Raw genomic sequence first — 15,108 nt, 5'->3', positions numbered from 1 at the left:
ATACAAATTGAGGAAACCAGATGGATTAGAAGTGTCATTCAGAACATTCGATAACACGAAAAATATACGAAAAGTTAGCATGAAAACACAAATTCGAAAGAGGGTCCATGAAGGCTAACAGTGGGAAAATTAATGCAACAGGTATTCGAAGTCATCATTGGATCACTAAATTTACTCGTATATGAAAAATGCAAATATGTAGTTTAATTTATAATCTCTTTCTAAAATATTTTCATTTTTAATGGATAATCAACCTCAGAATTATCAACTTTGCCGTTTGGACAATTTTTTGGAAATATTCACAAAAGAGATTTAAGACCATTTCCTAGAAATAGTTTCTCTCTGGATGATTCAATTTTAGTACGCTAATAGTTTTATAGAGAGTAATTGTATTTGGAGTAGAAAACATAAATAATGACCTAATACTTATAAAACCTAAAATAAACCCCACATTATTGAACCTGTCATTAACTCCATGTTGTGCAACTTTATTAGTTCAATCTGAAGCTTTCCTTGTTCTAGGTCCCAGGCTTCAAAGGCCCGTTTGGCTTTTAATTAAAAAAAAAAAAAACAGCTTTATAAAGCCTAATAAGTTTGGGGTAAAATAAAAAACAGTTTATAAGCCAAAAAAAATAAGTTGGACTACCGGAATCCCCAACTTATTTTTTTAGGCTTATTTTAAGCACAAACAGGCTTATAAACTGACCATCCAAACACTCAAAAAAGCGGAAAACATGTTGTTTTCAACAACTTATAAGCTAAGCCAAACGGGCTCAAACTCTTCCCCCCTTTTTGCTTCCACATTTGGTTTCCAGAAGTGTGCTAATCTATTATACTAAAAAAACATTTTGAAACAGAGTACAATTGAAACTAGTAATAGCATGCATGCTGTAATACTCCAATACTTCACTTCAATGGTGTATAATAAAAGGCTGTGACAATGTCAAGATACTACCATTTGAAAATTTCGTATAATATTGAGTCTACAGGATTGCCAATTCAAAATAAAAGGACTGCAATCTATGAACTTCAGTAATATTTGCTGATGAGACATTGCTCAAGTGGTAAGATTGAAATCCCAAAAACTTGGTAATAATAAGCAAATACAGGAGCAGGCGGATACACCATGGGCTACATGTCTCATACAATAAACACCAATATCTTGAAACTAAAAGAGACACCACCTATGAAGCAGATTAAACTGACAAGAACTTTTACTTCACAAAATTGTCATTTTGTCACTCTAGAATACATAAAACAGTAGCATCAACCTTTATCAAATATGATAAGATGCTGCTCCATATTTTCACCAATCTGTTTTTATACTAAATAGAGCCATCTCAATAATGGAAAAGCAACAGAAAGAACAAAAAGAGAACAGCCTTCAATAGATCCCTTTATTTTATTAATTCCTCAGAAGCTAGAAAGTTCCATTGTATCGCAACTCAAAAGTTAACCAAAAGCACTCAGCGGTAGAGGCTTTCAGATCTCAGATTCTCTGCAATCTCAGTTTCCCATCGATCACCATTCTCAAGAAGCTTCTCCTTGTCGTAAAGAAGTTCCTAATGGGTTAAGCAATATGTTAGTCAAGCCATGTAGTTATCATCCACATTTTCCATGCTTTGGGATATAAATTATTCATTTATCTCAACTTTCGCTCTGATACATAGTTAATTTACTTATTACAACAAACCTCATGAGTTTCAGTTGCAAATTCAAAGTTGGGCCCTTCAACAATTGCATCAACAGGGCAGGCTTCTTGGCAGAATCCACAGTAAATGCATTTTGTCATGTCAATATCATACCTGTAAAATTCAATTTACACATAAGCATCGGTGACGGATGTCTGAATAGCAAGTATGACATTGAAAGAACCACCATCATCTACCTAGTTGTCCGACGACTCCCATCCTCTCGCTCCTCGGCCTCGATAGTGATAGCTTGAGCAGGACAAATCTGTTAAATTCCCATTTTATTTGTTTCAGTAAGTAAGACACATCATACTATATAGAGTTAAAGTAGGCTAGTAACATCATTGACACAGCCACACAGGCCATAGATTAAATCTGGCAGCACCATGGTTCATAATGGTGGACGAACAATCCTTTGAAAAAAGATAAAGAGATCACTGGTCTAGCTCCATGGCAGCTCTTTTCTTTCTAGTTTAGGTTGTCGCAATGTCAACTAAGGAAGTTAAAACATTCACCATTGTATAACATAAATTTACATGCTTGTCTGCTTTTACACTTCTTGAAGGTGCTCTATAAACTGCATATGCTCTTCCCAGACGAGAATGCTGTAATTGTCACAGCTTTCGCATCCTTGAGAGTAAAGCATACATTGCCAACTCTCACCTTTAATCACCATACTAACTGATCAGGATCTTGATCTGGAGAATAGGAGATGTTTCAAGGTTGAATGCAATAAAATAACTACATTCTACCAAATCATCTTTAGGCATTTTGAACTTTTTTTATAACCGAGAAATCCCAAGGGTCAGTAGTGGCGCAAGGTTCGAAACTCAGTGGATATTGGGCCCATCCATCTACCCTTATCCACTTAAAGACCATGCTCTTGTCTGCAGCTGGATTCAAAACCCGTGATGTGCACCTAATTCACATGTTGCGACCTTACCACTAGACCAAATTCCTGGGGCCATTTTGAAATTTCTTCAACCTCTATTTTGCTACACCCTTTTTTTTTGTCAGGAGGCGCGGTTAGAAGAATCCGTGGCAACAAAAAGTTTGAGACTTGTAAACTTAAGTGCATACACTCCCAGAAGGCCTTAAATACAAACAATTAATATCAATCTCAAAATAAGTGACCAACTTTCATATTCTACCTTCTCAAACTCTCACCTCAGTAAAATGATAGTGACCATGCACATGAAGGCATCTAAATAACATAAACCATAAGTTTCATAAGAGTAACCAACGGCTATCAATGTGAACAAGATGCAAAAATTAAGATGTATCCAGTGTTATCAAAAGCTATCTAAGGTTTTTTAAGTTATAAAGAGTGGGCTTTAATGAAAAAAGCGCAGTGGTGCAAAAATACAAATATATATATGTTTAGTCCAAGATTAATAATAATAAGCATGAATAACAAATATATGGACAAAGAAATTGTAAAAATATTAAGATAAAGTGAAATATCAATCATCTAGTGTCACCTCCTCAAGAGAGGCTCATTGGCACAAAAGTATGTTTTAGAGCCTTGATGACGACCCGAAGCGCACATAAATCGAGGCGAAGCGCTCAACATGTTTTGAGCCTCGCTTCAGGGCTTAAGCGCGCTTAAAGCGTGCCTTTGATAACACTGGATGTATCACTATCTTTTTTTTAATAACTGAGGAAATCCGCTGTGAGTTAGCCAACCCAGCCCCAGTTGGTTCACAGGTTCAACACTTGGGATAGTACAGGCCTGTCCCTCTACCCTCCTCCCACTCAAGCACCAGTTAGTTTGGCTTTAGTCCTCAGCAGCTCAGCTGGGTTTAAACTCGCAGACATTTGCATTCCGTGTGGTACTTCCTTCATCGCTAGACCAAAGTGGCAAACCCCAGTGGCAAATGTATATCAAGTATTATAGCTGATATTAGTCATTTGAAACTAGCACTTACAGCTTCACAAAGTTTACATGCAATGCATCTTTCCTCTCCAGTTGGATAACGACGAAGAGCATGTTCCCCACGGAAACGGGGGCTTAAAGGGCCCTTTTCAAAAGGATAGTTAATCTGCAAAGTGAAAATGGTTATTGGATTTTCTGCTACATCGATGTAAAGACTCCATAAAATGTAAAATGCAACCATGTCAAAATTAGATGGAGCACAGTCAATCAGCAAATGGCTGACAGGAAAAGAAACCAAAAAAAAGGGACAAAGATATAAAAAGTCAAAGCAGAAGGAGACTTACCGTTACTTTCTTCTCAAAGAAGTACTTGAGAGTCAGCATCAGACCTCGAACCATTTCAGTCAAAAATAGTGTATTGATGCTTCGCTCAAAAACTGCATTTATTTGACAACATTCAGCAACTTAATAATGCATGAAGCAGTAGAGAAACCAAAATGCAATGCCAAGTACAGATCTTTGAAAAGGCTTTACCTGAATTCCAATCTTTTGACAACTCCTTTGCTAGCTGCTCTCTTTCTTCATCATCTGATGCATGAGAAAAAGTAACTAGAATCATTTATTCTACAAAAAGAACCTAGTAAGTAGATTCCAAGAAACAGCTTGACAAATGATAGAGCCAATCAACTCTGATCCAAGTAGTTTACACTTGCAACATTGTACATCTGAAATAAGTCGTAATGTATGGTATCATGAAACCAGTAAAGCCAATTTCATTTTGTCCTTAATCGCAATGGATGGTTAATATGGGCATCCGTACTACAAACGTGAATATAATTTTTCTTGCTGTCTGATTGTAGAGGTCATATACTACACGGCACATTGTATGTGAAAATCTAGGAGGTCAAAAATCATGCACCTCTGGGCAATCATCAGTAGCGAACTGGCACAATACAAGATTGGTCTAGGCTGGGTCAGTCATACAGATGCTTTATATGTTAAGATATGCAAAGTAAAAAGGGGCCTTTTGACTTAGGGGATTGGGGGGAGGACCGGAGAGCTTAGCACAGACCTTTGTCAGTAGAAAACGAATGCTTGGTAGCAAATGATCTGGTACCAAGCAGAGTTCCACTGTGGCCATTAGTCCCTTGCAGTGCCTGTCCTGCCAAAACCTGTACCTCCCAAACAAAGAAGAAAAGATCAAACCACTTAGCTTTGAGTCTTCTGACACATTTTATAAACACATATGCATACATGTTTGAGTTGTAATACACAACAAAAGCCTAAAGTAGCCAAGTATTTGTCACCTCTTTCCTTTTCACCAAAGTTTCACAAACAGACAGAGCATATCTTAACGGTGTCAAACTGTCAATCATGAATAAAAACAGCAATAATAGATATCCAAAATCTCTTTAAGCTAATTCAAACATCAGACCAGCCAAAATATCTAATCATGGTTTGCATCTTGTAAGGGCAAGAGAAAAAGGGATATGCAGAAAAAGACCATTCTCTACCCTACCTATTTCAGAAATAACTCCAGTAAATGAAAATGCGCCTTGAAGGAACTGCAATATGAAAAATAACAGTATGCAAAACAAAGTTGTCGAGCAGTGTTGGCATCCATTACTGTTCGATGGCACAGTATTAAAAACAAACACTAATTTACAAGACAGGAGGTTCTCCTCTCAAGCATAAGCTCAGAGTACAATGGATTAAAATGAAAGCTGACAGTCATATAATCAAGTGTCATACGGGTACATTTCAATCAATCAATCAGCTTCCTCTCAACCCAAACAAGTTGGGTTCCACTATATGAATCATCTATATCTATTAACTCTATTCAAACTTAACTCCTTCCAAAATGTGCAGGTAAGTTTAACTTTAATAATAACATCAGAGTTTCAAATAGCTCCGGGAGCAAGCAAGGATAATGAAACGGTTAGATGCACATAATTTTACTGACATTGGAATTTATAGAGAATACATAAAAGTTTTGAGTGTTTTTTTACGCCGTCAACATACCATCGCCACCTCCTTTATCCACATACCAAAGCACCAAAATAAGGATGTTAAGGCAGTTTAAATCAGGCCACCTAGACGTAGTGTGATGCTCATGAATACAAGAAAGGTGGGGGTATCCAAACTTTACTTTTTAAGGGTGAGCTTGGTATGGTGGAAAACATTTTGCAGAAAATATTTTCATTTTTCGCATGTTTGGATGGTCAAATGTTTTGGAAAACATTTTCTCTGGGAAAATAAGTTCCTCAAAAATTAGGAAAATGACTTCCTTGATTGTCCCCTCCCCACCATTCAACACACTCTATCCCCACAGCCCCCACACCCCTACCCCTGCCTCCAACTCCCATAGTATTTGCATAGATTATACACAAATGATTTTGGGGCAATATTTTCTGCTTACGTACCAAACACAAGAAAATAAGTATGAAAACCGGAAAACATTTTCCATCATACCAAAGAGTGTGCTTGGTAAGAAGGATAATGTTCTCCTTGGAAAATGTTTTCAGTGTTTGGTTGGCGAGGGAAAATCTTTTTGGAAAACACGTATTAAATATCGATAAAAATGTCCAACTATTGATTGTGTTTTGCATTGAAAATTTTGATGAAACATCTAGCAGAAAAATTGATAATAATGTTTAAGCATTGGTTGGAGCAAGTGGTATGGAGTGTAAATTGAGATATTCACGGAGAAAACAGCTCCCCCACCTCCCATAAGTTTCCTCCGATAATCAAACACCACAAATGAAACCTTCATGAAAAACACAGTTATGTTTGAATTGGACAGGCGTAATATTGTATGAATTAGCAATTATGACGAGGATCGACTGTGCGAAACCTCAGATAGTAAATCCCAACTAATTTGGGATCGATTAATATGTAAAAAGAAATGGAGACTTACAAGCTGACGAGAACGCAAAGCAGATAACGATTTACGAGCTAAGATGGCGGCCATTGTCGAGATGCAAATTGGGCTTCGGTTATTCCTTCACAGCGATTAGCAACAACTGAAAGTTTTGGTTATGATTAAAACGCTGCGTTTTACTCTTTAACACTGTTGTACGACTCCACTGCAAACAGATTGCATTAATAATCCTTCCGTCCCAATTTAAGTGTTAGTTTGGCTTGCCACCAAATTTAAGAAATAAAATGAAATTTTTAAATTTTGTGATCTTATAGTAAAGTTTGTGTAATGCTTTAAATCTTCTCATCTTAAATTTGTCATGTAGAATGTTTAAATTGAAATACTCCCTCCAGATCAAAAAAAGTGTCCATTTAGCCTTTTTTTCTTGGGTCAAAAAAAGTGTTCACTTATTGAATCAAGAAACAATTAACCTTATCTTTCCAGATTTACCCCTATTAAGTGTTATGTGGTCAAATCCCAATGCTTATTTAATTAGGGGTAGTTTAGTCAATTTATATTTTTTTTCTTGGAGTGAGTAGTTTTTTAAGGGGTGTGCAAATGGCTAAGCGGACTCTTTTTTTGATCCGGGGAAAATACTTACTAAATATTGAAAGAGAAACTCTTTTTGGATAGACCTAAAAAGAAAATAACACACTTAAATTGGGACGGAAGGAGTAACATTTAACCATTTGAACATAAATATTATTCCTTCTGGTTCAAAATAAGTGATCACTTGGTCTTTAACACACCCTTTAAGAAAATATTACTCCCCCCGTCTCAAATTATCTGTCGTTCCAGTTAAGAGATATTAATTAGGATGGTATTTGACTAGCTTTACCCTTATTTATGTCTAAGTTATAATCTTTCTTCATTAATATTTACTTTATTTACGTGTCATCTTCATTAATGATTAAATTCTACTAAAAGTAAAATGAAGAAAACATAATTATTTATGCCTTAAACTTCTAAAACGATAAATAATTTGAGATATTATTTTTGGTAACCACAACAGATAATCTGAGACGGAGAGAGTATTACTATTAACTTAATATATTGGGATCTGGTCACTTAGTACTCAATAAGGACAAATCTAAAAAAATAAAATTAATTCATGCTTTATTATGTAAGAAAGCTAAATGGATGCTTATTATGAATCGAAGGGAGTACAATTTCACTATTTGAATATATCTTTTTTTATAATAAAAATTTCTCGAGTATCGAAGGGCACTCAAATGTTTTACCCGAATTTCGGTAACAATTAAATTTGTAAGTGAGGTATAGGATATGTGGATGAACTTTAATCTATTTGGTTGGTACGAAAAGTCGATGGATTTGTTTGTAGTTATATGTATACGTGTTTGTGCTGTGTGAATGTGTATTACGATTGATGATTTATGCTAAATATATTGAAAGGGTAAGCAAAGCTAAGGAAGAACACCACAAAATCCGAACCAATATCTTTGAGAGAGAGAGCTTCTATATGTTTGATGATTACAATATTGAGATCTGAAAAAGAAGCTAACCCCAAAAAGGGGAAGAATGTCCTCTATTTATAGGTATGCCTTATGGGCCATGAATACAATACAAAAGCCTTTATGAATGAAGAAACCCTAGAAAAGATAAGGTAGGACCGTACGGTCTGATACCCGTACGATCGTCAGTGCAAATGGCAGAACGGTTTCCTGACGCGTGGCAACCTCGCAACCGGTTAACCGGACCAACGGACACGTTGATTTTGGCTCGGCGTATCCGGACCAACGGACACACTTTTCTTATCTCGGGTCAATTACATCCGATACGATACCCCGGTGTGAAGAAAAGATCGAACATGCTCTTGCTCATTTGGACTTATCCTTGGCTCCGGTCTCACCGGTCACACATTGACCGGGTTTTTACCTTATACAGATAGTCCCCACACCTTCCGGATCGTAGTTTTACTGGAGCGACGAAAAGTGGATAAGTCCCAAAACGGGTGGTTCCACAAACTCATTCTTGTCTTCAAATTAGGCGGGAACCGTTATGTCACGTCCCTCTGACTCTGGCCATGTGTCACACCCCGAGTGGACAACCTCGGGAACCGCCTTAACCTACGTCGCTTCAAGTCACGTCTCATTAATTCCGTAATACGTGTCGTCTCTTGATTGGCCGAACTTTGTAACCGTCGTGGTGAATCGTCTATAAAAGGGAGTTACAGTGGCACTTTTCACCTTTCATTTTTCACTTCTCACTTTATTGGTTAAACTTTCAATCTTTGTTCGAATCTTCAAGAACTTTCTGTGCTTAGCCTTTAAATTTTCAAATCTTCATACTTATTCCTTCATCTCTGCCTTCAAATCTTCATCTGAAACTTCAAGTCTTCTTCAAAGCTTCATATCTTCAAACGAAACTCTCAAATCTTCATAAATTCATCATCAACTAGAATGTCAGCCAACACCGAGTCTGTTTCCCAGGACGATCCCTCGGTCTCTTCTCTGGGCGCCGAGCCCGTTTTAAAACCCCAAAGGTAAAACCTTTGTGGAACCGACTGCCCTAACATAATACCGTCCATACCCAATTACAACCATGAATTTGATGTTGAGAAGCCAGTACAAATTACGGATAGAGGTTTCGGCGTGAGGCGGTATCCTTCGTCAATTACGGAGGATCTCCTCCCTCGGGTCTGGGCCGATTGTGGATGGGACAAGCATCTGGTGCAAGTGTTCGCCTCCGGACCCGACGAGTCCATTACCGACTACAAAGAAGGGTTCCCATACGTTTACACGTATCCGTTCATGCTCAAACTCGATCCTCCAATTGTCCGGTTATTCTCAAGATGTACTGGACGTACAATGTGTGCTTAGCTCAAATCGGGCCAATCATCTGAAGGATCGTGGCCTGCCTTCGTCTATTGTCTAACAATGCCAACAAGGAATTCACGTTGGCACACTTCATCCGATTGTATGGCCCCCGGATCTTCCGAGGAGGCGTGATAAAAGTCACCAAACGAGGTCGGAACCCGATTCTTTCCAAACTCGACGAGGATAGAGATCGAGGATGGTTGGAACGTTATGTCAGGAAAGAATGCGACATTGATAGGTTGATTATATTCCCTTTCCGGAAAAGTGGAATAACAGTCGTAAGTTTCTCAGTTGTCTTCCCTCTATACTTGTTCACGTTTACTCCCTTGTATATACATATATTTTTTTTTGTCGAATATTTCGGCCGAGGCATGGATACCTTCAGCTATCCGGAACCTCCCCGAGTGGGTCGAGGCAATCATTAGCCAATACCTTCACGGTGAACGGACATGGGCGGAGCTGTCTCGTGGCCGGTGGGTTGCCCAAAATCATGGTAATCTTCCTCTTGATTCGGTACTTTATTGCGTTCTCTCGTTTGCTTTTTCTTTTCGTAACTTTCTTTTGATATTCGAGGCTTGCCCGAGGGTTTGTGGAGCCACGACCGAACCCCGACGGCGCCACTCGCCACACCGGCCACGAATTTGATACGGCAGGGGCATCCCGGCTCATTGCTACAGCTGGAAAGAGGCAGAGAAAGCCCTCAGCCAAAGGGCAGAAACAAAAGAAGAGGCCGAGAAACGATGTTCGGACCCTGAGGGATGAATCCGAGCCTGATATTATTAATCGAAGAGTTGGTGCGGGCCCCTTCGTCGCCTCTGTTCCGGACGAAGAGACTACCATTTTGCCCTCGTCTACAGCTGAGGAAGGAACTGCCATTCCGATCCCGAACACAGGTGGGGAAGAAGATTTTCTTTTTCCGATTCCTCTAAGGTCCATTGAATTTATCGTCATTTTCGGGTGATGCTTCGCCAGGGCGACACCACGCGAAAGAGGTCACAGAAGATCGGCCCGTCTTCGGACACCGAGGCTGATCAAAGGGCTGAATCAGCCCCGGACAACGAGGCTATAATGGTTACCAGCCCACTGCCCGGTAGCGACCAAGCTACTGCATCCGAGGCACCCACATCTACCGAGGTTGCTGGAGCCTTTCCAATTTCTCCTACTCCCGCATCGAGGTCCGATAACCTGGATGATATATTTTCGGATATCCCTCCTGCAATCGGGGAAGCCGCCGGGTTTGGCCATCTTCCTATTCCTCGGGCCATGAGGGCGACTAGCCGGTCCACCGAAATGGGTGCGAGGGACACCCTTGTAGGTATTTTCCCAGCCCCGAGTTTAGAACCTAGAAGGACGAGGCCGGCCGTGGTTACCGTCCCTGAGGATTGTAGTTTTTTATTGTCACACCCTTAATCCGATAGGGTGTGATGGGCACCCGACCCTTACCTGAGGTCGAGAGCAACCGGCGATTCTCGTGATACTCAAATCATCGGGCCGCCAGATCATAACATAAATACATCATGAAAGGTTTTCGAAATCAAATATGCTTTTCATACTTTTTCAAAATCAAATAAGGTCTATAATCGTATAAAATACGTAAAATAACACATCACGATACATCGGCTTATGGAGCCGCTTACAAAAGCGACATACTATATACACGACAGCACTGCCGCAAAGTCTCTAACATGGAACATGATACCCATAACACAATACGGCGACTCGGCGGCACTTTCCGGAGAAAAATGGAGTTCGCCAATCCCGCCGGAACATCATCTACTAATATCTTCGGCTAAATCCGGGTGTACACGTGGCATGAAACGACCCTCGAAGAAAGGGGTCGGTGCGGAGTATGTGCGAGTATGTAAAGCATGAAATATAGTAAGCGGGATCATACTAAAGTAAAGAGTAAAGAAAATCATAAAACTTGCCTTTAAAACATAAATCATGCGTGTCGATATCATAAAATCATCATATGTACATATAACGTGCCCCGGCCTACAAGGAGGGACGCGGTAATTAGAATCATCATATCTCGTGTACATGTAACGTGCCGACCCTCTAGTGAGGGACGCGGTAAAAAAAGGAATCATCATATGCCATCCCGGCCACCTCCCCCATATCATCATATCATATAACGTGCCCCGACCCTCTAACGAGGGACGCGGTAAATAACGTGCCCTCTAGTGAGGGACGCGGTGAACAATGAAATGGAATTGCACGAATACATGCACGGCCGGACGCGATGAAAGGCATATTGAGGGCCGGCACGAAGCGAGGTAGTGAGAAACCATATGCACATAAATCATTTTCGGAGACTCGATGAATTAATCTAAACGGATCGTCATTTGAAAAATCGGACAATAGTTATATCAATTATCTTATCAAATACCTTTCGGACGCCACTCAGAAACATATCAAACATCATAAACATATAGAAGAACCATAGGGATCATAGTCATACGTCAAACCAATCCGAGTCCGCCTCGGAAAGTTACGGACCTTATTCACTTTAGGACTTTCTACGAACATATCGAAGCAATCCGAGCCCTTCTGTGAAAAGTTACGGTCGTTCGTAGTTACGGAATCATTTAAGAACAAAACTCTTTTGAAAAACAAAACTTTTATGCGCAACTTTGAAACTTAGTCATACAAAAACATAAGAACCATAATTCGACTACATTAAGAATATGAATATCAAGAAACAAATAAGAATCATAGACATGCTCGGATTGCAAGAATAGAGTTACCTCGAGGCTCGTGTCATAACTTACTTTTAACTAAGACATGCCAAAGAAAGAAAAGTTGAGCTTTACATACCTCGTTCGCTTCCTACGCTAGTCAAACTTAAGTCTCGGGCTTCCAACAATCTACAACAACGACATTAGGCATCAACCATTAGTCATAACCGCTTAAGAATCCGATTCCAAGCCATCACTTATTTACGAAAATTGGGGCATCTCCCCTATAGATTCACACCCTGAGAATCGACTCGGCCAAATCAACAACAACCATACCAACAATCATGCTACCAACATCAATAATCAATTCAAAACACATTCTAGCATTAGCAAGTCTTTTCTACATAACTCATCAACATTCCATTTTCTTCCATCCGACTACACACATTCAAACTAACATCAATGATCATACATTCAAATTCTAACCCGAGACCACTCAAACAAGATTCAAGAACATTTTAAACAATCCGCACAATATTCAAGACAACCCAAACCATAGGCCACTCCACCCGAAATCTGCCCAACTCAACATGACAACCATAACATTGTCCTTTCTTCCAAAACTCATAATCTACATCAACAATCCACACGTTTACAACATTATTTCCTTAAATTCAAGAAAGCATATTAAAATCACATTAACTTCCAAATCAGCCCACACAACTATAACTTCAACTTGGATCATTAAACTTTTCATTTTACATCATAGAATCCACAACACAACAACCAAAACACTAAGTAAAATCAATTCTCGTGTTCTACCAAAAACAACCCACTCCGCTCAACATCATCTTAAAGTTTTTCATGAATTTCATCGTTTCCACTCCCACAACATACACAAACCATGCATAACATATGAAAATGAAGATTGAACCTTACCTTCCCCTTCAACTTCCCCTTCTCGGCCAGACACTTTGCAAGAAACGCTTCGCTTGTTCCATAACCTCTTTCACGTTAACGAGGGCCTTCCAATTAGTAGGAAGACAAGAGAAAATAATTTTTCATGATCAAACTTAAGGGACCATCTTGCTAGCCTTCTGGCCGAAGCCTTCCTCTCTCTTTTCTCCATCTTTCTTGAATTTTCTAAGGCTAAAATGATGAGTTATGTCTTATATTTGTCATCACTCATATATATATATAAATATAGGCACGTAGCCGCGTGTGCAATCTTTTTTTTTTTTTTCTTTTCCAATTTTCTAGAATTTTCTTGGATGATGAATATGTCTTGCATAGTCATGAATTATACATATACATACACCCCCTATAAATATGAAGTGAACACATGGCCCCCTTTATGGTTTAAAACAATTGACCAAAATATGGGTGGGGCCCACGATCACTTGTGGCTTCTCTAAGAAGTCATGAATAATAACAAATTTCCAAATTTCGGGTTTGCCCTTAATATTCCATGCCAATGATACTTACAAGCAACTTGTGCATTCTTCACAAAACCGGAAAAAAATAACCTTGTCCTTAACTTTTCGCAACTTACTTGGAATACCCCATTGTACAAAATACGGGATATAACATTTATCATACAACTTCGTGGGGGTTGCAAGTTATCTAAGGCCTCTTATTTCGAATTCGGATAAGAAGATAATGGCTGGGGTTCCTTGGCAGTGCCTTATAAACGAAGGCATGCGTACGAGTATTTGCAAAACTTTTATGCTCGTCTTTCCATAATATTGATGTGCGATTTTCAACTCTTGTTTATTCAATTTTTTAACTCGATTTGCTTCCTTCTTCGCAGTGTTGTGTTAGATTGTCAGAGGCTTTGTCCGTGCCTAACACGAGGTTGATGACTTAAAGGGCGGTATTGATGCCAAAGAAATAAAGCGAGAAGTTCCAACTTCCATGCAGAGAAATAAGATTAGGCCCGAGGTCGGGCCGTTGTTCTTCCTAACCTTCAATCCGAGCTCGAAGCGGCAAAGGCCGAAAATCTTCGCTTAAAGGCCCAATTGGCTGATATGATTGAAAAGAATCGGCTCCTTGAGGCGGATAATATCGGTTTTAACCGAGACAATGCCAATTTTGCTACCAGGCTTGGTGAACTCGAGGCCACTATTTCCCAACTTCGGAGTGAACTTGACTCGGCCAAGGGTGATGCGGGAGGATGACGAAAGGCATCACCAGCTTGATCCGAGAGTGCCAATGACACGAGAAACGGGGGTGGCGGAGAAGAAAGGCGAGACCGAGCTCGGATCGTTGATGAACTCAAGAGCAAGCTCGAAGAGGATGCCGAGGCCAATGATGCGCGAAGGGCCGTAGTTTGAATCGGCTAATCAAATTGGAATAGCTTTTCTTGAGCGAGATCCGAGAAGAGGCTAGATTTCGAAAAGTCGAGGCCGATCAGGCTCTTAAAGACACGCGAGGGCTGTAGCCGAGGCTCGTTCTACGATTCCGATCGAGTATGAGCGGTAGAAATCTGGAGGGTTACCCTCGAACAAAGCCGAAAAAAGGGGTTGGGGGACACTCCCGAGCTCGGATACTCGGTTCAAAGTGTTGACACCCAATTTGTCCCGTCTTCCCAAAATATTCATTTGCGGTTCTAGTATTTTTGGGTCATTTAAGAAATAATTATTTATATTTTTACTATAATTATTAGATTTTACCGGCATTGCATGGTTCTATTATAGTTATTTCAGCTACAGTTATATTTTCATTATTATTATTATTATCATCATTATTTTGTCATTATTATTATTATTATTACCTATGTCTTTTGTTTAAATTTAGAAGCCCAAAATAGCAGATAGACCAAATATATTATTAGCCCAATCAGATGTGAGGGTGATTCATTACCTAGTTCACATTTTAATTAAACAACCACCCAAAGCCACCGGCCCCAAAACCCCCCCCCAATCCCCGCCGCCCTTGTTTTTTTCGCCAAAACCCTACCCCTTTTCTCCTCAAAAGTTTTCCCTCCATTTTTTTCCCCTTTTTTTCCCCCTTTTTTGCTAAACTCCTTCTTTAGCTTGGCCGGATGTTGCCTTTGGGAAGTCTTCGTTTTTTTGCAAACACGTTTTTTAAAATTTTTCTCCCTTTCC

At 39.5% G+C, this 15,108-nt stretch overlaps 1 protein-coding gene across 1 annotated transcript; it reads right to left on the bottom strand.

Moving 5' to 3' along the window:
* Positions 1 to 1,070: 1,070 nt before the first annotated feature.
* Positions 1,071 to 6,668, bottom strand: LOC132049966 (NADH dehydrogenase [ubiquinone] iron-sulfur protein 8, mitochondrial). The gene is made up of 8 exons (XM_059440953.1): positions 6,484 to 6,668; positions 4,639 to 4,738; positions 4,101 to 4,154; positions 3,912 to 4,003; positions 3,620 to 3,733; positions 1,889 to 1,956; positions 1,694 to 1,805; positions 1,071 to 1,562 (listed from the first exon to the last, which is right to left on the bottom strand). The coding sequence occupies exons 1-8, from the start codon at positions 6,535 to 6,537 to the stop codon at positions 1,467 to 1,469; spliced, it is 690 nt and encodes a 229-aa protein (XP_059296936.1). The 5' UTR covers positions 6,538 to 6,668; the 3' UTR covers positions 1,071 to 1,466.
* Between the last annotated feature and the right edge of the window lie 8,440 nt (positions 6,669 to 15,108).

This window comes from Lycium ferocissimum, chromosome 3 (genome assembly GCF_029784015.1).
Source record: "Lycium ferocissimum isolate CSIRO_LF1 chromosome 3, AGI_CSIRO_Lferr_CH_V1, whole genome shotgun sequence".
Taxonomy (NCBI): Eukaryota; Viridiplantae; Streptophyta; class Magnoliopsida; order Solanales; family Solanaceae; genus Lycium; species Lycium ferocissimum.
This window is presented reverse-complemented; position numbering and strand designations above follow the sequence as displayed.